Below are 21,717 nucleotides of genomic sequence, written 5' to 3'. Positions count from 1 at the left end.
ACATATGGATGAATAAGTAGACACAATATGTAAACGATGGAAGCGATAACTGTTTACAATGTACCACAGTGATGTAGGGGAAGTTGAGACGAACAATTTGATAGAGGACCCTTGCATTCTGTCTGGTCGGGAAAGAAACTCAAATTGACCAACAAAAGCCACCTACCCACCTACAGCGCAAGCGCGACGCGCGAGACTTTTTAAATCACCTCGTTCTCTTAGGCAACCTGCTTAGGTGACTATTTCATTAACATTATTAATCTAAATTTTCCCGTGAGGAAAAAGAAAGAAAAAAATACCTTTGAAAAGTTATGCAAAAATTAATTACGTTTACAATTTGACTGAAACATAATCTTTACAAGCCAGTCGTTTCGCAGTAAAAAAATCGGATAAACAAATGTATTTAATTTTTAATTTTATGATATTAAAATGCACTGTATTTTGAGATGATTTAAATAAATTTACAGAAACGTCAGTCTTAGGCTGTTGTAGGTGCAAGAACAAGGGGTTTTTAATATTCAAGTACGAGTTTAACCAAAATCTCACGAGGCGTGCATGCGCTCTAGCCTAGGCGGCTCTTGTAGGTCAATTTGAGGTTGTTTCCCGGCTAGATAGACCACAAATGTTCTGCACTAATTTGTTCGTCTGGACTCCACTTCCATCATGATGTACATTGTAAATAGTTATCATTTAAACCCTGTATATTCGTTAGTATGTGAACTGTTTATGGCATGTTTTGCAAGCACAGATATTTAGTTGAAGTAATAGCACGTAAGAATGAATATATTATGATAATGTGGCAGCCTACGTTCCTTCGTGTTTTGTTCTCTTACAGTAAATAAAATACATTTGTTTCTTTGGTAACAAATGTTTTACTTACCTTCACGATAAGACTATCGTCATAATACGTTAATGGATGTGTAACTTCACATCGTGGACTTTGATACGAAAATCAGCCGAATCTTTTTTTCATTTTTCCTAGATGACAAAGCCCAGTTCTAACCCTTTTATTCTAAAGTTAGTTCGTTTAGCATATTGTAGAGCCACTAGTTGCCTTGTCATAGCGTCTCAGTTAAATATTAAAGTGCACAAGCCGCGGGACAACGTGTAATTGAAAGGGATACGCAAGGTAATAAAGGAACTCTCGGTGTGGAAGAGAATACCTGATACAACCACCCAGAAGATCCGTGTAACATCACAGGGTCTTTACAGAAATTCTAAATATGGTTTCAAAATTACCATTATCGAATGCGACAAGCTCATTGTCGGCAACAAAGATACGTCACCATCTCCACTGAAAATACGTAATAACACTTCTCTCGTACTTAAGTACACATTGTACAGTGTAACATTACTAGCATCCAGTTTAAATTAACGGATTCGTGCGAGTTATGACCACGTCGCTGATAAAATGCACATATAATTAGCGTTTCACTCGAGTCAGCTATATACCCATCCGCTTGCATACAGTGCCGCAATTACATTTTTCTTTTTAACACAGCAGTTCAAATACAAACTCTGACCTCGCCCACTGATAAGGCGGTAGCTGCCACTTGCTCGTTGTATCCTATGACACCTCGTGTGGTAATAGAGTTAAAACTTATTCAACAAACGTGTAGCCATCCATTCTATTGAAATTTTATACATTCAAAATGTCTCGAGCATTTACAATGCATTTTTGTGAGGTGATGTACTTCCACAATCCGCGCTTCTACATTCGTCAGTCATTTATTGCATAGGTCTCAGCTTCAGACATTAATTTGGACGACGATGTGTGTCAAAACGAATAGGAAAACAATCTTCTGGACCAGTGTGTCAACACAAGTTCTAGCAAAACAGCTCATGGTCCGTCACCCTGACGATGCGTCTGCCCCTTTAGTTTTGGCAGTTTGCAGTTTATGTAACCACTCTCAAGACACTATCTTCTTAGTCTTTCCTTACTCCATTAGCATTCCCCCAGCATTAAAATCAACTCTTAAACGAAACATTTTTCTCCCACTGATGTCGTTCTTCACGCACACAATTCACGACAGGAACAGGAAAGGGGAGAATTGGAAGCGGTAAATGAAGTACCCTCCGCTACACACCATAAGGTGGCGTGGGAAGTATAGCTTTGATGAACTATCAAATGTCACGGGCAAGGAAAACATTCCAGGGGTCTGTGACTAAGCGGTCAAAAGTATCACATTGCGAGCCTAGGCAAGAGTGCTCAGTGCCGTAGAAAAGATACTCGCCCAGTACATTGGCGCAATATTACCACGTGGCATCCACTGGACACTGTCGTCCAACTGCCGGTCGGTGCCCGACTACTTACCAAAACCAGAGGCACTTCAGTATATGGTGTACATGATATTACTGGCAGAAACACCACAACAGTCCCACTTTGGCACGCATAGATACTGGCCGTCCAGTGAGATTGGTCATCGAATCGAATTGGTGAGTCATCGAGATGGCATCCATTATGGTGTCGGCTTCCACCATGAAGTACCAACCGCTCCATCATCCTGATACGATCACTTGCCAGTGAGGTCAAGCCATTACCTGATTGGCCGAGGGTCGAACTGAGGCACTCCTAGCCACTGACATGGAGCCCCTGGGACGTCCACCAGCGCCAGACCCCGCTTGCCAAAGGGTGGTCATGGGTTCGCACCCCAGATGTCTACTCCTCGGTCACTCGCTATGCCCGGGCAGGTTCCATCTGCCTCGCTGACACCATAGGAGGTCGAGACCGCCACCCCTGTATTTGAAGTAATGCTGCCGAAATGTTCAGCAGGCTAAGTCGCTCTGCACTCTACCCATTCTCAACATACCAGTTACTGGATCCTCAGGACAACGCTGGCACCAGAACTCTGAGATCGACGCGTGACAACACCCACGGAACACAGACTGCATGGATGGACACGGTGTTTCGCTACATGACGAGGGCGCCCTCCTATAGCTGATCCAAGCTTGTTGGAGTAATAAACAGTTTCAATGAACGCCGTCTGTCTTGTCGATGCTACCTCCTCCGACGGGACGCTGTAGCCCTTGTCAGCCCACCGAATTCACAGTGTCCAGAGGGGAGAACCGAAAGTCTCAGACAGCCCCGAGTTCGGGTGTTCCAACACACCGTAGTGGTCATTGCTCACCATTTGTAAATAGAGGAAGGGAGAGTTGTCAAGGAGACATCGACTAGAGTTCTTTAAGTTGAATGAAAATATTAAGACTGAAAAACGTCGGCTATCTGTAGAACAGACGTCGTACTTAGCAACAACAACAGTCGTCTTACGTCACATCTTGGTAATTATATGGAGGATACGGTAGCCAGGTAGGAACATGATCTGAGCACAGCATCCGTGGACCTCGGTAGAAGTGCTTCCACCTCTGGAGGTGAGCTGCGTCTCCCTGCAGGGACTGCGACTGTGTACGTAGCACCGCCCCCGCCATTACCTCGACCTGGCCGTCAGCAGTTCATTACGACGGCCCGCCAGCGCGGCCCGCAGAATGGAGAGTGGCCGTGAAAAATTCAGCAGCCGGGGGTGGCGGCAGAGGCTGCAGGCCCACCGGACCGCCACCTGCCTAAGCGCCGGCGCGGGTGCTCCTCCTAATGTCACTGGACGGAAAAAAATCACTCACTGGCGTTCAGAATCGACAGCTAAACGCAGCAGCACACGTTACCGTAAGATTGACAAGCATGCACTTGTATGTATTTTGCGCAAGCATGCACAAAATTTTGTCGACTCCCTACTGCTCAAGAATATTTGTAAAGTTTTTGGTGTTTAATGTTGTGTGTGCCTCACTGCTTTTTTTTTTCTTTAACTAATTTGTCCCTGATTTTATTCTGAGAAGCTCAGTAATGTATGTAAATACCGAAAATGTAAATGTGATTCAAAAAGTACTTGAAGTGAAGTGAAGCGCACCTGGACAGCAAGAAACTCTTTAGCGCGCAATCCCCGCACCGATAGTATTAGAGAATCTTTGAGTATGGACTCTAAAAAAAAAAACAATTGATTCATTAAAATAAAAAAACTGTTGATCTGTGTCTTGTGGAAAGAGGACGTGTTGCTATGCCGTCGCTCAGAACGTATTGTTACATTTAATGAAAATTGATATTCTAGTGATAAAACCGAGTGAAGTATGTGTACGAGTTGCCAAACATTTATGTGTACAAATTTTTTGGAAGTGAAGAATAGAAATATCTTGTTTTTGGAAAATGAGGTGAACTTTATTGTCGTTGCCGTCTATCAATCGACAGAATTGTAAGTGTACAAAGTTCACTAAAATAGAAATGCATTCTCTATATTTTTCATTCAATAAGTAACAACCTCTCATAATTTCTTAATTGCAGTAATTGTATTATGTTCTTGTACAATAGTATGGTGCTGAACTCCACTGACCAATTTTAATGTAGCAGGACGTGTAGTTTGAAGGAAGTTTGTGTGCCAAGCAATCTCCTTTTCTCACGAAAAGCAGATTGCTGTTTGATCTTACTTACTTACAACAGTGGTCCCTTAGGTATGAAAAGCTACGAAAACTTGGGCTCAAAGCTATCCGCAATAGGGCCAAGTAACTAACAGAGTCGTATTTTAAACCTTAAAGAAGAATAACTTCCTCCAAATTGCAATACGTCAACAACTGGTGCCGAAGCTGATAATTCAAGGAGGCAGCAACCAAAATTCAGGTACTAGTTACGACTTAAATTAAAAATCTCAAACAAAAATCAATCTCTCTCTCTCTCCAAACACATACATAAATATTAATAATATTATTTAAAAAAAGCGTCATTTTACAGTGTCAATATGCCGAGTTTTGGCGATGACGCGACCGCTTTAGTCACATTTGTACTTGTGGTTGGAAGGCACAAGGAGGAGGAAACGTGATATCGTGATATGTCATCTACTGAGTTGCTAATGAAAAGAACCTCTTTTTCCCTCATGAACGTACACACAGTGACTTGAGGATATATCCACGAGTTTGGAGCAATAATCTAAGGATGAATGAAGAGATACGTTTGCACCTGCTTACAAGATTAGCGTTGGAGGTTTTGAGCTCATCACATCCTGTGAATATTTAGAAGTAATAGCAAGACACGATAGTAATGGGACGATTACGTCAGATTACTGTCAGAGGAAATGGACGGGAGGCCCAGATTCGTTGGAAGGATTCTGGCAAATTCAATGCAAGGCAAGGAAATGGCATACTTGATGCCAGTGTGACCAATTCTAAAATATTTTCCCATTGTTTGCAGTGCTTATCAAGTAGGCATGACTGAAGACATCGAAATAACTGAAGGACGCGCTGCTAGGATCGTAACAGGTCGGTTTATCCCACATGAAAGTCCAAAAAAATCACCCTGGCAACTCACATGGAAATACTTGGAAGAAGGACGACAAAGTTCCGTCGAAAAACTATCAGGTAATTTTTGAGAAGCTGTGTTCTAAGAGGCTTGTGCGACCATTGTAATGCGATCGTTGTGTTTGTCGTGTAGCGATCTCGAAAATAATAGGAGACAGATTAGGGCACATACAAAGGGAAGTAGTAGGGCTATGAACAATCTGGCACACTTGCACTTAAATCTGGTATTGAAGTATGCGATGTAAGTAGCATCCCAATCCGAAATGCGACCACTTGACCTTGAGAAGTGCAAGACTTAGTGGGGCTAGCCTACAGGAAGAGTCAGGGAAAATGACCTTGAATACATAATATCATCATGCCATGGCTCCTATCCTCCTGGTCCCCCCTCCTCTCCACTCTCGTCTCTAGCCAATTACAGTGCAATATTAAAATTTAAGAACCAGTCAAAAATGCAAGACGATGGAACAAGACCAATTGCACTAGTGGAAAAATTGAAAGAAAGCCAAGCTCCTCCAAAATATATGATGCAACAACACAGAGTTAATATCTCAAAAGTATACTCTTTGATAAAATTATTTATCGTTTATGGAGTACAGATAGGACACACACACGTCCACCCACCCACCCACCCACCCACACACACACACACACACACACACACACACACACACACACACACACACAAACACACACACACAGCTTGTATTCTTATCATAGTATGGGAATATGATTAGAGTAGTAGTAGTAGTATGGTATTCTGCCTTACGGCAGGTCTTGTCATGGATTAAGCCTCTTCCACTTTTGTCTGTCCATAGCCAGTCCTTTCATTTCTGAATATTTGCCTCCTTTGACATTGTCCAGCGTTGAATATATTATTTTTCCTCTTCCCCTTTTTCCCTCCACCATTCCTTCTATTCCTTCCTTCAATAAACAGTCCCTCCTCAAACAATGTCCAATCCAGTTCCCTATTCTCTTTCTGATGATTACAGACCTCTACAAAAGTTAGAGCAAAATAACATTTTATCATTTCTCAAAATATATAAGAGTTTGAACTGGAGCACTTTACGAGCATAATGAACTTCAATTTACATATTCCCACATCTAAATTGCTGTATTACTTTTTAAAATACACATAGCACGTTTATTGGCACTACTTAAATAAATTATAGGTTAATAGATGACAGTCGTTTGATCTTTTGTAAACTAATAAATAGGTTATCAGTTATCATAAAAATAGGTTATCAGTTACTAGACCTTAAATAAAATAGAATTTTGCAGAAGTACTGTAGAAGTGAAATAATCAACCCTCCTATTTAAAACCGCCATAAACGATCAAATATTTTGTCAAACTGAACTATGCTTGTCAAATATTTGACGTGTTGTCAAGCATAGATCGTGTTTGACGTGTTTACGAGAAATTTTGATTGACAGAAAGTTTGACAAGATGGCGGACTTTGTTTGTGTCCACTTTTGGCCGCGTATCTTTAGGGAAAAATTGTCTTATCGTGAATTTCCACAACTATGGAAACTACGATCAAGTATAAAAACAAAATACCATTGACGATTACCAAGATGTAGTGGTATCACAGCTTTTCAGCCATATATTACGAGAGTACCAAGCAGAAGAGAATAAGTTTTTCTCATACTTCTTTCTCAGTGTGAGAGCGAAGTACGCCAAACAAGTTATTAAACGTTTCACTCTCCATCCGCAGAAAGTTGATATAATCATCAAATTCTGACTGTAACATTTCCGTCAACAGGTTTTCAGTCTCTCTCATTTTAAACCATTGCCTAGACCAGCGTCTTGTTAATTCTTCTTTAAACACAGTGGCAGAGTCAATGTCAGAAATGCTTTATCTGCATTTATAGCTATTTCCACTAGTTCCAAAGTTCTGCATACACGAAAAGCGTCTGCTTCAAAAGTAAGGTTGAAATGACAGGCTTTCCCGGTACGTGTACGAACTTGTTTGACACATCCGTGGCTACATAAATTCAAACTTGACAGGCAAGTTTAGGTGGGCCATATCAAGTTTTGAAAAGTTTCATTCTCAGAAAGTTCTTATATTCATCAGGTTCTGAGAGTAATATTTCCTTTAGCAGGTTTTCATGGGCTAATCTCTCATTTTAAGCCTTTCCCTGGACCAGACTTGCTTGGCAGATCCGTGGCTAGTTCAGAGCGATTTTGTCAAGCACGTTTAATCGTTTACAGGGGCCGTAAGTTCTAGTTGCTGAGACACCAGTGGCTAACACCTCTCCCAGTAGATGACACACGGTCAACAGTTTCCCCTCCCCCGGTAGCTGATACCCACTGCAGATACAGTATTTCGTCTCTATGTAGCGTTTTAACAAAAGAGGATCTGATACAAAAATTGCAAAAAAAACAGTCATGCAAGAAGCCGTCTGTTAAAATACCAGAAGCGTGGAGTAATGGATGTGTAATAATAAATAACAAGGAAGAAAATAGTAGATTATAGAAGTGGAAATAAAGTACCGAAAACTGAATTAGTATCTTAAAATATTAAAAGGGTGAAATTTTGAAATATAAAGCCGTAAGATCTTACTGTGTGTGAACTTACAAAAAATAAAATTGTATAAAAATTTTTTCTTAAAATACTAAAAGTGCAGTCCTAGAACAACGGATGTGTAGGACATCAAGATTATAAAATTACTGTGAAATAATGTAGTGGAACTAGAACAGCATGAAATGCCATTAAATATTATAAAAATTGGATTTTCCATAGGTAGCCTTTCTGGCATTATGGCTGAGATTGTCCTTAATCATTTAGAAAATCAATTTTTCACTAAAAACCCTGCAGTGGCCAGCGAAGTTCTCCACTGTTCCCGCTACGTGGATGATGCTATTTTCTTACTTAGAGGAGATCAAAGGAATGTTAATGAGATAGCGGAGAGATTTAGTGCTTCCCACCCAAAAATTGGGTTCACACTCGAGCACGAAAATTAAAGAGCCATCAACTATCTCGACATTACGGTTACAAGAGAGGCAAGTTAATACTGTTTTAGCGTGTACAGATCACCGACCTGTGCAGACATTATTATTGACACTAAGTAGTGGCGCCCTGAAAAATGGTTCAAATGGCTCTGAGCACTATGGGACTCAACTGCTGAGGTTATTAGTCCCCTAGAACTTAGAACTAGTTAAACCTAACTAACCTAAGGACATCACAAACATCCATGCCCAAGGCAGGATTCGAACCTGCGACCGTAGCGGTCTTGCGGTTCCAGACTGCAGCGCCTTTAACCGCACGGCCACTTCGGCCGGCCACCGCCCTGAAAGAACCAAGACAGCATGTTTTAGATACATGACGAACAGGTTATTGAAAGTGTCATTAAGCGAACATGGGAACAATAAATAAACGGCTTGTTGCAGTGAACATCCATTGGTCCACGCCCCTGGTATTTTAACCGAACGATTTTTACATAATTGATTTTTTTGCAGTTTCTGTACAGAACCTTCTCTTGTTAAGCCCGTAGCAGCCCTCCAATTATCCCTCCCTTCCGTTGCCTGCGTTATCTGCTCTCAATCCCGCTCGGTCCATTTTATAATTTTACTATTTTATGCCGTTTACATTTTACACATCCATTGTTGTTCACTACTGGTCTATAAATATAGCTTATGTAATTTAAGCAAGACTCCCCTTGTTAACTCGTGATATCCCCATCACCTTTTCCCTGCTTTCTTCCACTCCCCAAATCACTCTCACTCCATTTCTCCTTAACCCTCCCCTCTCCTATCCCCTACCTCCAACTTATATTTAAATCAATGACCGCAGCTGCAAAACATAGTACTCTCATGAGTGGTTCTGAGTAGAAAAGACGGATTGCTGACGCAGGTACTTCTATAAATTCTACATTTTTATAGTAAAATTATAAAATGGACCGAGGGGTGTTAAGAGCAAGGAAAGAAGGCACGACCGCATCTCGTGGTCGTGCGGTAGCGTTCTCGCTTCCCACGCCCGGGTTCCCGGGTTCGATTCCCGGCGGGGTCAGGGATTTTCTCTGCCTCGTGATGGCTGGGTGTTGTGTGATGTCCTTAGGTTAGTTAGGTTTAAGTAGTTCTAAGTTCTAGGGGACTGATGACCTCAGAAGTTAAGTCCCATAGTGCTCAGAGCCAAAGAAGGCAAGAGAGGGGGGAGGGCTGCTACGGACTTAAAGAGAGAGGGTCCTATACTAAAACTGCCAAAAGTAATTATTAGACGATAAATATTTTACATATTTAGGTTGACATTATTTTGGGTCTTAAGATGATACTGAGTGATGGAAACATGGAATGTAACTAAAAATGTGCAGCTTAAACTGTACAATAAATAATCTCAAGTATCAATACAACTGCTGATTCTCACGAGACGAGGCTGTCATCTAAAGTGAAATACATATTACAGCAGGTTTAGGTGGTTTCGTGTTGCTATTCTCTAAATATATTGAAGCTGTGCAGCAGTTTTTAAAGAAAACATACGAAATAGTCATTGTACACTGCTTCAACTCTGTGAAAGAGTTCTGCAAACTTAATAGCTGGACAATGGTGGCGTGCCTATCTTTCAGCGCCCCATGACTAGGCATTTTCAGTGGATGAGAGAATATTCTGGCTAGGCTAACAGTCAAATGCTCTCTGTATACATGTAGTTCAGAACAGCACAGGTCACGAGCGATTATGCGTTATCTTGCTTAGAGGTAACGTCAAGGAAATCTCCAAGAGAAAGCACAGTTATTGGTTTTAAAACGCCATAAGTGTAACGCCTGTCGTACAAGTTACCGGCTCTGCGAACTAGAGGTGATCTTGTTGTGTACCGGTTGGCAACCCATAATATACCGAAAAATGCAGGGAATGTTTGACTATGAAGGATGTAAACTGGCAGATTTCGTTCTTCTTTGAACCTCCATACACGAATACATCCATCATGATGCTGTATGCGGAACCAGGACTCACCTGAAAAGACGATTCAGTGCTGCTCCTGCTGCCTGTGTTGTCGTTGTGTGCAAAACGGCCGACGCGCGTCTCTCCGCTGCTGTGTCAAAGGAAACAGACGCATTGATCACCACGGTGCTTCAGCTGCATACGTTATCTCCCTTTCTGTGTCTATACTTGTTTTACTGTAAACAGGCCCATATCCTGGCTCTTACTATATGCGGCATGACTGTACGAGCCTGCATGCTGCGCGGGATTAACCGCCAGGAAGCAAAGATACGTTACAATGAGTTAACAATAAATCGTATGTGTTGGTAACGGCAGATGTGTTTGTATGCCAGTGGTGATGGTTGCGGTTTTATAAATGAAGCTAGCAATGTATTCAAGTATGTGACAGATAAACATCCCAAGCGGTCTAAGGCGCTGCAGTCATGGACTGTGCGGCTGGTCCCGGCGGAGGTTCGAGTCCTCCCTCGGGCATGGGTGTGTGTGTTTGTCCTTAGGATAATTTAGATTGAGTAGTGTGTAAGCTTAGGGACTGATGACCTTAGCAGTTGAGTCCCATAAGATTTCGCACACATTTGATAATTTTTGAATCTGCATGACTGTCTTCTCGGGCGCTCTTCTCCAGGGTCAGCTTTGAGTGTGCCCCTCCTGAAACCATCGATTGCACATTCACGTTGTAGTCGTGTATTCCGTCCAATGCGACCAGTAATCGCGCACTCCACGGACTCCCCACAAATTAACAACATTCGCATGCCATTTGTGAATGAGAAACCTGCACCGTAATCTTTCCTTATGCACAGATTGTATACGGAGTAACTTCTACTTACTTTGTGTGATTGCCTTGAAATTCTGATCATCTGCATACTTACAGCCAGCATCAATTTTATTGCATGTAACCGTCACGGCGTTGCAACTTTAATGACCAGTAGCGTAATTCACTGAGGCAGGAATTTGTTCAGTTAAACCTATACGCGGTCAGATCGAACTTCAATTTCTGGGTGGTTATAATTAAAGAGCAGCTACTCGCGGAGGTCCGATGTGGGTGGTAATTATCGTTCAGCAGCGTAACTTTGTATATATGCCAATGCGTTAATGCGGAGCAGATTTACGCTCGAAAATAATTAGTTCCAACTTTGACCACCAGGTGCAAATATGGCGCTGTAGACTGCTTTATGACGGTATGACATCCACGCTGTAATTTGACGAGCCATAACGTGCGTGAACTGTATGACTATCGAAAAAGAGAGACCACGCTCTGCCAGTGAAACTGTGTTATGTGAATGGCAGCGGGTATAGTGCTGTATTGTATCTCTGACTGAAAGATTTAAAGAAGATGATAATGAAGTTAGAAAATATGGTTCCCTTGATGCGGTACCTTGAAGAGGAAGGTATTCTATTCCGGTGCAAGCTATTGGAGAGGTTGCTGTTGCTGTAACTGACCATGTTGCACATGCCTTGGGGGGGAGCTAGGGCTCATGCAGTGTCACAAGAATTTCCTATCCCATGGTCAACAGTACGGGAAAGTCTTGCGGCCTATTTTGCACTAGTACCTGTACAAGGTCCAGGTGGTGCAGCAACTGAAACCTCACGATACGCATCAACGTTCTGAAGTTGCTCTTCGATTTGCGGCACAGATCGAAGTTGATGACATGTGGTCGGGCAATATTCTATCGAGTGACAAGGCACATTTTACACTACACGGTGCAGTGAATAAGCAGAACTGCCAAATTGGGGCACTGTTCAACCGCTTGTTGTGCACGAAGACCCACTGCACTCGCCATTGTGACTGTGTCGTGTCGATTTACAAACACCTCTATTTTCAGTCCGTTCTTCATGGAAGAAAATACACCCAGATGGCCTGTCAGGTGTATCGTAACGCCTGCACATTATCGAGACGTCGCTCGCCCAGTGAAAGGTCTGTTTAACGCAGACTTCCAGGAACATGTTATCTCCAGAAGTTTGCCAGATGCATGGCCTGCAAGATCAAATGATACGAATCCATGTCAGTTTTGGCTCTGGGGATATATAAAAGAACTTGTTTAGTAGGTACACGTTCGATGTCTATCTGATGTGAAGGAACATGTTGCTCGGATTCCACCAGAACAGCTGCGAGCAGCTGTTCAACACGTCGTTTTACGGATGCAGCATCTCGTCAGCGTTTCCGGTCGTCATACTGAATAAACTGTGGAAGCGGCGGTTAATAATGTAACCAACATTACGCCTTTCTCACTTGTTTGACGTTTCCTGCCCACGGCCCGTTCCTGATTCAAAAACAATTTGAAACACTTCTATAAATGTTTCTTGCATTCTCAGCGCCATATTTGCACCTGGTGACCAAAACTCGAACAATTTTTTTCCCAGTGTAAATCGGCTCCACAATAATGCATTAGAATATCTGCCAACTTCCGATGGCATGCGATTATAACAGCCCACAATGGACATCTGTGAGTGACTGTACATTAATTATAAACATTCATTATTACCACAGTCTAAGAAATACAATCACGACTCTCACTGTTGTGAAAATTGTTACCGACTGTTGGAACGACAGTAGCGCCCTAGCGGAGATAAAGGCAACCGTTCTTTAACTCCGTGTGTGTTGTCAATAATATTTGTTTTTATTTCTTTACCTACGTAATTTAGGAAGTAGTTATTATATTACGGTGTATGAAGCGTTAGTGATATATCTAGAAAAATGAATGACACGTTGATGTATCTTTAACAGTAAATCAAAGTCTTTCTTTAAGAACGAAGATAGATTTGTTTTTTTCTATGCCTGTCTTTCTCCACTCGGTTTCTACGCTATTTCTGTGCTTCTCTGTTCTTAATATGATTGGCAATTTCCTAGTAGTGTAACAATTTTGCACGGAACATGTTTCTCAAATTCTTAAACTTCGCCCCTTTTTCCATCACGTGAACACTTATATTCAATTTCATTGCTTCATCTTGAAGAGATGTCTTGCGTTGAAGATTCTAATGTTTCTGTTTATTATGTCTCTGGCTCTGAAGTAATAACAGTTGTGGAATTTTAGTATTATTGCTATTGGCGTTTCATCATCACGTCAGCGTAGCTGTCTTCTCTCCTGCAAAAGTTGTGACTGCTTTTATAAAATGTTTTATTTGGAAGTGTAACGAATAAACTGGACATTATTTTGTAATTATATGAAGTATTTCTGCAAAAGTTTGTCTCTTCAACTACTTATCAACCATTTCAGTCTCATCAAAATAGACGTTACGGTCGACTAAATGTCTATAGGTTGCAAGAGAATTGTAACTAAAGTCACGCAATGCTATGTTTCATATCTCTTGCGGTAAGAAACTTCCTGCTAGATCAAAACTGTGTGCCGGACCGGGAATCGAAGCTGAGACATTTGCCTTTGAAGGGCAAGAGCTGTACAGATTGAGCTATTTAAGTACGGCTTACTATCTGGCCTACTTCCACCAGAACCTCATCTCCTACTTTCCAAATTTCACAGAATTTCACAGTTCTCCACCGTTCCTTGCGGGACAAGCACTCACGGGAAGTAGAAGAAGAGGCTCTGTCATAAGTAAAGCCATGAGGGCGGGTCGTGAGTCGTACTTGGATAGGTCGGTCGGTACAGCACTTGCCGGTGAAAGCCAAAAGGACCGAAGTTCGAGTCCCGGTCCTGCACATAGTTTTCACCTGCCAGGGAGTTTCAAATCAGCGCTCACTTCGCTGCAGAGTGCAAACTCATTCCCGCCTCTTAGAATACTTAGGAAACCTAAAGAGTGACAAATGTAGTGCCTTCTTGTTTTTATTCCTGTAATACACTACTGGCCATTGAAACTGCTACACCAGGAAGAAATGCAGATGATAAACGGGTATTCATATTATACTAGAACTGATATGTGATTATATTTGCCGGCCGAAGTGGCCGTGCGGTTAAAGGCGCTGCAGTCTGGAACCGCAAGACCGCTACGGTCGCAGGTTCGAATCCTGCCTCGGGCATGGATGTTTGTGATGTCCTTAGGTTAGTTAGGTTTAACTAGTTCTAAGTTCTAGGGGACTAATGACCTCAGCAGTTGAGTCCCATAGTGCTCAGAGCCATTTGAACCATTTGATTATATTTACACGCAATTTGGATGCATAGATTCTGAGAAATCAGTACCCAGAACAACCACCTCTGGCCGTAATAACGACCTTGATACGCCTGGGCATTGAGTCAAACAGAGCTTAGATGGCGTGTACAGGTACAGCTGCCCTTGCAGCTTCAACACCATATCGGAGTTCATCAAGAGTATGGACTGGCGTATTGTGACGAACCAGTTGCTCGGCCACCATTGACCAGACGTTTTCAATTGGTGATAGATCTAGAGAATGTGCTGGCCAGGGCAGCAGTCGAACATTTTCTGTATCCAGAAAGGCCCGTACAGGACCTGCCACATGCGGGCGTGCATTATCCTGCTGAAATATAGGGTTTCGCAGGGATAGAATAAAGGGTAGAGCCACGGGTCGTAACACATCTGAAATGTCACGTCCACTGTTCAAAATGCCGCCAATGCGAACAAGAGGTGAGCGAGACGTGTAAGCAATGGCACCCCATACCATCATGCTGGGTGATACGCCAGTATAGCGATGACGAGTACACGCTTCCAATGTGCGTTCACCGCGATGTCACCAAACACGGATGCGGCCATCATGATGCGGTAAACAGAACCTGGATTCATCCGAAAAAATGAAGTTTTACCATTAGCGCACCCAGGTTCGTCGTTGAGTACAGTCCGCAGCTCGTGGTCGTGCGGTAGCGTTCTCGCTTCCCACGCCCGGGTTCCCGGGTTCGATTCCCGGCGGGGTCAGAGATTTTCTCTGCCTCGTGATGACTGGGTGTTGTGTGCTGTCCTTAGGTTAGTTAGGTTTAAGTAGTTCGAAGTTCTATGGGACTGATGACCATGGATGTTAAGTCCCATAGTGCTCAGAGCCATTTTTTCGTTGAGTACACCATGGCAGGCGCTCCTGTCTGTGATCCAGCGTCAAGGGTAACCGCAGCCATGGTCTCCGAGCTGATAGTCCATGCTGCTGCAAACGTCGTCGAACTGTTCGTGCAGATGGTTGTTGTCTTGCAATCGTCCCCATCTGTTGACGCAGGGATCGAGACGTGGCTGCATGATCCGTTACAGCCATGCGGATAAGATGTCTGTCATCTCGACTGCTAGTGATACGAGGCCGTTGGGATCCAGCACAGCGTTCCGTATTACCCTCCTGAACCCACCGATTCCATATTTGCTAACAGTCATTGGATTTCGACCAACGCGAGCAGCAATGTCGCCATACGACAATCCGCAATCGCGATAGGCTACAATCCGACCTTTATCAAAGTCGGAAACGTGATGGTACGCATTTCTCCTCGTTACACGAGGCATCACAACAACGTTTCACCAGGCAACGTCTGTCAACTGCTGTTTGTGTATGAGAAATCGGTTTCAAACTTTCCTCATGTCAGCACGTTGTAGGTGTCGCCACCGGCGCCAACCTTGTATGAATGCTCTGAAAAGCTAATCATTTGCATATCACATCATCATCTTCCTGTCGGTGTAATTTCGCATCTGTAACACGTCATCTTCGTGGTATAGCAATTTCAATGGCGAGTAGAGTATATTGCACTACAATGCCCCCTTTTGTGTAAACCAAGTCACATACGTATTATTATAAACGATTATATTAGCGTTCATCAGTAATCGCATTCAACAGTGTAGCTTACTGGCAGCTTGGCGCGCTGCAGTCACTATGTACAACAAAAATCAGCAGGAGTGTCGTGACAGTATGTTTTAGTCTGTGGTATTACCTACTGCCCTCAATTTCTTACGACACGTCTGCGTGCTTCAGTAGGCTGAGGAACTCGTGTAAGCGCCTGCCTCGTTCCTAGTGCCACTGTATGTAATAGTGTAGCGCCGAAGACTGCTGGTAGCTGGGGGACACACTGGTAATTCGCGCACGGCGAGCCGGCCTTGACGCGCTCGGGCCGGCGCGGCGGCTTCCTTGGTGCGCCGTAGGGCTTCGGCAGCCCGCCAGGCGCCTCCGCTAACAGCACAGTGCTCCTAGGCCGCCGAGGGGGACAGGCACCATGGCTGCGCTAGCCGGTAAGCACGCGCCACTGCATGCATCCACCTTCCTGCCTAACAACTACCTAATCTGTACTAATCTGATCTCTGCACGATCACTCTAGTGTCGTGGGCACAACTGCTCTGACTGATAAGGCTGCGGCTAACGAGACAAAGTGAAACAGTTACCTACGTCAATCACATTTTTATTTTAGTTCACTGTGCGTTTCGACGGTTTTTACCTCATCCTCAGGTGCACACAGTCGTTTATATGTGGAAAAGAGGGTCTAAACCCACGAAACGCATCTTGGATGTCAGTGAAAAGGAGACTGACGTGGTCAACTGCTTCACACTTGAATACAATCGTTAATATCTGGGTGCTGAGGATGAGATGATAACCCATCGAAACACATCGTGAAAGTCGTAGTGTATCCTCCTCCTGCTGCGATATACGTAATTCTGTTTAGCTGTGTGGTTTTACGAGATGCGACAGTAAAGTGATGAGACTGATGTGAAAAAAAATGTCGCTTACCATTTTAGTCAAGTTAGTGTTGTCTCTTTCGAAGTAGTTCCCTTCTGATTGCACACACTTTTTCCAGCCCTTCTGCCATTGATGGTAACATTTCTGGAATTCACATTCTGTAATATCCTCCAAGACCCTCGTCACAGCTTTTTGGACATCTTGTGTTGTGTATTTCTGTTGTGTATTTGTATGGAGTGTAGCCATGTATGAAAGTGAAACGTGGACGATAAATAGTTTGCACAAGAAGAGAATAGAAGCTTTTGAAATGTGGTGCTACACAAGAATGCTGAAGATTGGATGGGTAGATCATATAATTAATGGGGAGGTATTGAATAGTATTGGAGAGAAGAGAAATTTGTGGCACAACTTGACTAGGAGAAGAGATCGGTTGGTAGAGCATATTCTGTGGCATCAAGGATCACCAGTTTAGTATTGGAGGGCAGTGTGGAGGGTAAAAATCGTAGAAGGAGACCAAGAGATGAATACACTAAACAAATTCAAAAGGCTGTAGGTTGCACTAGGTACTGGGAGATGAAGAAGCTTGCACAGGATAGAGCAGCGTGGAGAGCTGCATCAAACCAGTCTCAGGACTGAAGACCACAACAACAACGTGTTGTTTGAAAAACGTGTCCCTTGACCGCCGTTTTGACTCTTGGAAATAGAAAAAAATCGCACGGAGTGATATCTGGTGAATAAGGTGGCTGTGGTAGTACTGAAATTTATTTTGAGGTTAAAAATTGCTGTGCTGACAGAGCAGAATGGGATGGCGCATCATCGTGATGCAGAATCCAATTATCAGCAGTGTTGGCACGGGCACGAAGAACTCTTTTACGAAGTCTTTCTAAAATTTCTTTGTAGTAATGCTGGTTAACTGTTTGTCCAGGAGGCATCCATTCATTACGAACAATTCCCTTGGAATCAAAGCAGCACGCTGCGGCCTTCATCTTCAACATTCGTTCTGCATTCACTAAACATTTTATGCCAACCATAAACTTGAGCTCTTGACATAACCTCCTCTCCAAAAGCCTTCTGAAGCTTACCGTGCCGGCCGAAGTGGCCGTGCGGTTAAAGGCGCTGCAGTCTGGAACCGCAAGACCGCTACGGTCGCAGGTTCGAATCCTGCCTCGGGCATGGATGTTTGTGATGTCCTTAGGTTAGTTAGGTTTAACTAGTTCTAAGTTCTAGGGGACTAATGACCTCAGCAGTTCAGTCCCATAGTGCTCAGAGCCAAGCTTACCGTAAGTTGTCGTCCCGCTTTCACCCAATTTAACTAAAAAAGGAATGGCATACCATTGCGCATTATTATGCGGTTCTATTTCCGTGACGAGAGACACAAACACGTGTTATTACAGCACAACTCACGACTGAGCAGTTGCATCGATGTGCCACTTGGACTAGAATCAGCTTATAGACCAAGGTCAAAGATATTGTATCTACGCAAGCCTCCAGAATTGCCACATCTTGCAAAGAAAATCACTTATTGTCGCACCTCGTATACAGCATTTTCATCCTTGTTTCTCTCTTCTTATATCCTTACAATCGATTGGTCGCTCTGTGAGCAATTTTATCTGTGTTGTTTATCTTAAAATGAATGAAACATGCACACACAGGTGTACTTGTCTTCTTGTGGTCAAAGTTAAGCTGAGCTGATGTAAAGAGGGGAGCGCTCACACTTTCAAGCGCACCCAGTTATTAAACTCTGAGTTTCAAAATACACTACCTGACAAAAATGATGACCCACTCGGAAGACATGCTCGGATGCCAGTGTAGCTTTATACCCGTACACATCATCGGTGGATATGTAAATGATTACAGCCGCAAGTCTCTGTAACAGGTAGAACACCCATCAGAATGCAATTGTGTTGTTCGCATTTGGTATTACTACCTGGCCTGGTGAGGCAGCGTGAGTAACGTCACCTGTCAGTGATCGTTCAAGGACACGGAGATGCCCGGTAATCCTGAGAAACAGCGTTTTGAAAGTATTCTGATTGTGGATCTCCATTTGGTCAGCTGTTCGGAACGTGGCGCATTCAAAAGTGACAGTGAACCGATGTTGGACTGCACTGGACCGTGAGGGCACACGTGCTCGTCGTCAAGATTCGGGTCAGCAACGTCTGACAGCACAAGGGAGCATCGCTGTACTTTGCACCAAGCCCACTGTAACCCTTTCACATCTGCACCGGCCTTCCCAAAACAAGTAATGGACTATCTGAAACTTCCTGTGTCATACTGCACCATTGGTCGAAGACTAACAGCACTCTGACTAGAAATTTACCGTCCCATGCGTAGACAGCCGTTAACAGCGCAACACAAATGATTGCATATACAGGGTGAAAAGTATTTTAAACCGACAGACTCTGGGGGGTTGTAGGGGACATCAAAACAAATATTTTTCCATAATGTCATTTTTCCTATGAGGAGTATTTAAACCGGTAGAGGAAGATTTCTCTGGCAGCAAATTAATTAAACCAACAAACACTTTTCCATTTTTTTATGACCAAGAGACAAAACATTAACACAACCCAATTTGAGTGACAGAATATTTTCAAAAATTCCTCCATTGACACGTAAACAAAGGTTACACCGTCGGATCATGTTCTGTCTGACACGGACAAAAACCCCTGGAGTATCTTGAATTGTTCCTGCTGCTGCTACTATCCCTGCAACCAGATCCTCTTCTGATGCAACAGGAGTTGCGTCAACAAGGTTGCCATTTAATGGCCTAGGTAGCAGATACGGCCCAATTAAACAATCCCAAACAACACTGACCCACACATTAACGAAGAACCGCACTTGATGAGCGCTAGTAACCGTAGCATATCGGTTATCCTCACTCCAAACATTCGAATTGTGCATGTTGAAGACTCAATCACGCCCGAACATTGCTTCATCGGTAAACAACACAGACGAAGGAAATGTAGGATGCATTTCACATTGTTCCAGGTACCACTGCGAAAACTGTGCTGTGGGTGGATAATCAACTGGTTCCGGGTTGTGGACACCCTGTTAGTGAAATGGACATAACAACTGCTCTCGGAGGACTGTTCTTACATTCGTCTCATTCGTCCCCATGTTACGTGCAATTGCATGAGTGCTGTTGAAGGATCCCGCTCCACATGCTGCAAGACAGCTTCCTCAAATTGCAGCATTCTTACCGTGCGACGGCGTCTCTGTCCAGGTAATCTCCTAAATGACCCGGTCTCACGCATACGTTGGTACACAGCAACATAGGTCGTATGATGCTTTATACGGCGATTAGGATATTTTGTTGATAAACCCGCTGTGCAGCTTGTCCGTTGTGGTGCGCTACGTAGTACGCACCAACCATATCAGTGTACTCCTTCCAGGTGTATCGCTCCATTAGTAAACAGAGACAATGCACAGCAGACAATGGACAGCAGTTGCCTATACAAGTGAAGAGCGTAATACGCCGTGTAGCAACTGAAGAACGTAATACGGCCTCTACCGGTTTAAATACTCCTCATAGGAAAAAATGACATTAGGGAAAAATATTTGTTTTGATGTCCCCTACAACCTCCCAGAGTTTGTAGGTTTAAATACTTTTCACCCTGTAGAGTGGCGCCGTGACCGCTAAGCATGGAGTCTTATGGTGAATGGGATCGCAATGTACGCTGCGACGAATCACAGTTCTGCACTACCCCGGATGAACATCGTCGGCGAATAGGGTGACGATCTGGGGAGGGATTCTATTATTCCAATGTTCTGGAGAGGAATATGGTGTTATTCCTGGCATAATGGGGTGGGGAGCCATCGGATATGACTTCAGATCACGGCTAGTAGTGATTGAGGAACTATGATTGCTCAACGGCGCATCACGGACATTCTGTGACGTCACGTGCTACCTCTCATGTGACAGTACCGTGGTGCTACTTTTCAACAGGACAATGCTCGTCCACACACGGTACGCGTCACTATGGATTTCTGTATGATATTAAGGTGGTCCTCTGGCCAGCAGGATTCCCTTAATCTATCCCCGATGGGACATGTGAGTGTCCAGCTTGGACGTCAGGTCCATTCCAGAGGCAGCATCCAGGATATGAAGGACTAGTTAGAAGTTGTAGAGGGATAGGACACTGCGACTTTGTGACAATCTTCCCAACAGAATCAGTGCACACACCCAGGCCAGAGTGGAAGCAACGTAACACTGATAAATGGGCTCATACTGCCACGTTGTTTGTAAATTTGACTTGATACTGTAATCAATGAAATAACACCACATGCCTTCTCGACCCGTGAAGTTTCATTTGGTTTACTTTTCCCCTTCTGAGTTTTTTCACTTTTTTGTCAGGTGTGGCCTACGTTAATGAATAACCTACTCAGTGATTTTATTTTTATGTTATTAGAAGAAGAACGGTGAAAGAGCATTATCTTGGAAGGAAAGAAAAGATTTCTTCCAACAATCGCTATATGATATTGTTAATAAAAAGGTGACTGACACGGGCAACTGTTTCAAACTCTTCTATGTCATAAGCAGAATTACATGGACCTAATAAGGTTGATGTGCAAGAGAAAGTGATCGAAACGACGCTGTGTGCCGTCTTAAGGCCGGCGTATTACCCGACGTTGCTCAGTTAACCACCTAGCCCAGTTTCTCCTAACATAAAGGCATAGGAAAAGTGATCTTGGCACATTCTGTTCCCTTTATAAGGCTATAGACAGTTATGACGTTATCTACGTACAAACATGAAACTTAATGGTTCAAATGGCTCTGAGCACTATGGGACTCAACTGCTGTGGTCATAAGTCCCCTAGAACTTAGAACTACTTAAACCTAACTAACCTAAGGACATCACACACACCCATGCCCGAGGCAGGATTCGAACCTGCGACCGTAGCGGTCGTGCGGTTT

The 21,717-nt window shown here is 43.4% G+C and overlaps 1 protein-coding gene across 2 annotated transcripts in view; it reads left to right on the top strand.

Annotated features, from left to right (window-relative positions):
• LOC126251764 (complexin) overlaps positions 1–21,717 on the top strand; it is a 701,713-nt gene that overhangs the window by 21,607 nt on the left and 658,389 nt on the right. Inside the window, exon 1 of one of the 2 annotated variants that reach the window (XM_049952383.1) lies at positions 16,278–16,363. The exons of the other annotated variant lie outside the window; for it this stretch is intronic. Within the exon in view, the coding sequence (XP_049808340.1) occupies positions 16,348–16,363 (16 nt within the window). The 5' untranslated portion in view covers positions 16,278–16,347. Of the gene's footprint in view, positions 1–16,277; positions 16,364–21,717 lie in introns of those variants that run through there. 2 annotated transcript variants of the gene reach the window in all.

This window comes from Schistocerca nitens, chromosome 4 (assembly GCF_023898315.1).
Source record: "Schistocerca nitens isolate TAMUIC-IGC-003100 chromosome 4, iqSchNite1.1, whole genome shotgun sequence".
NCBI classification, from domain to species: Eukaryota; Metazoa; Arthropoda; class Insecta; order Orthoptera; family Acrididae; genus Schistocerca; species Schistocerca nitens.
Note: the sequence above shows the minus strand (reverse complement) of the source record. Positions and strands in the feature narration are given on the sequence as shown.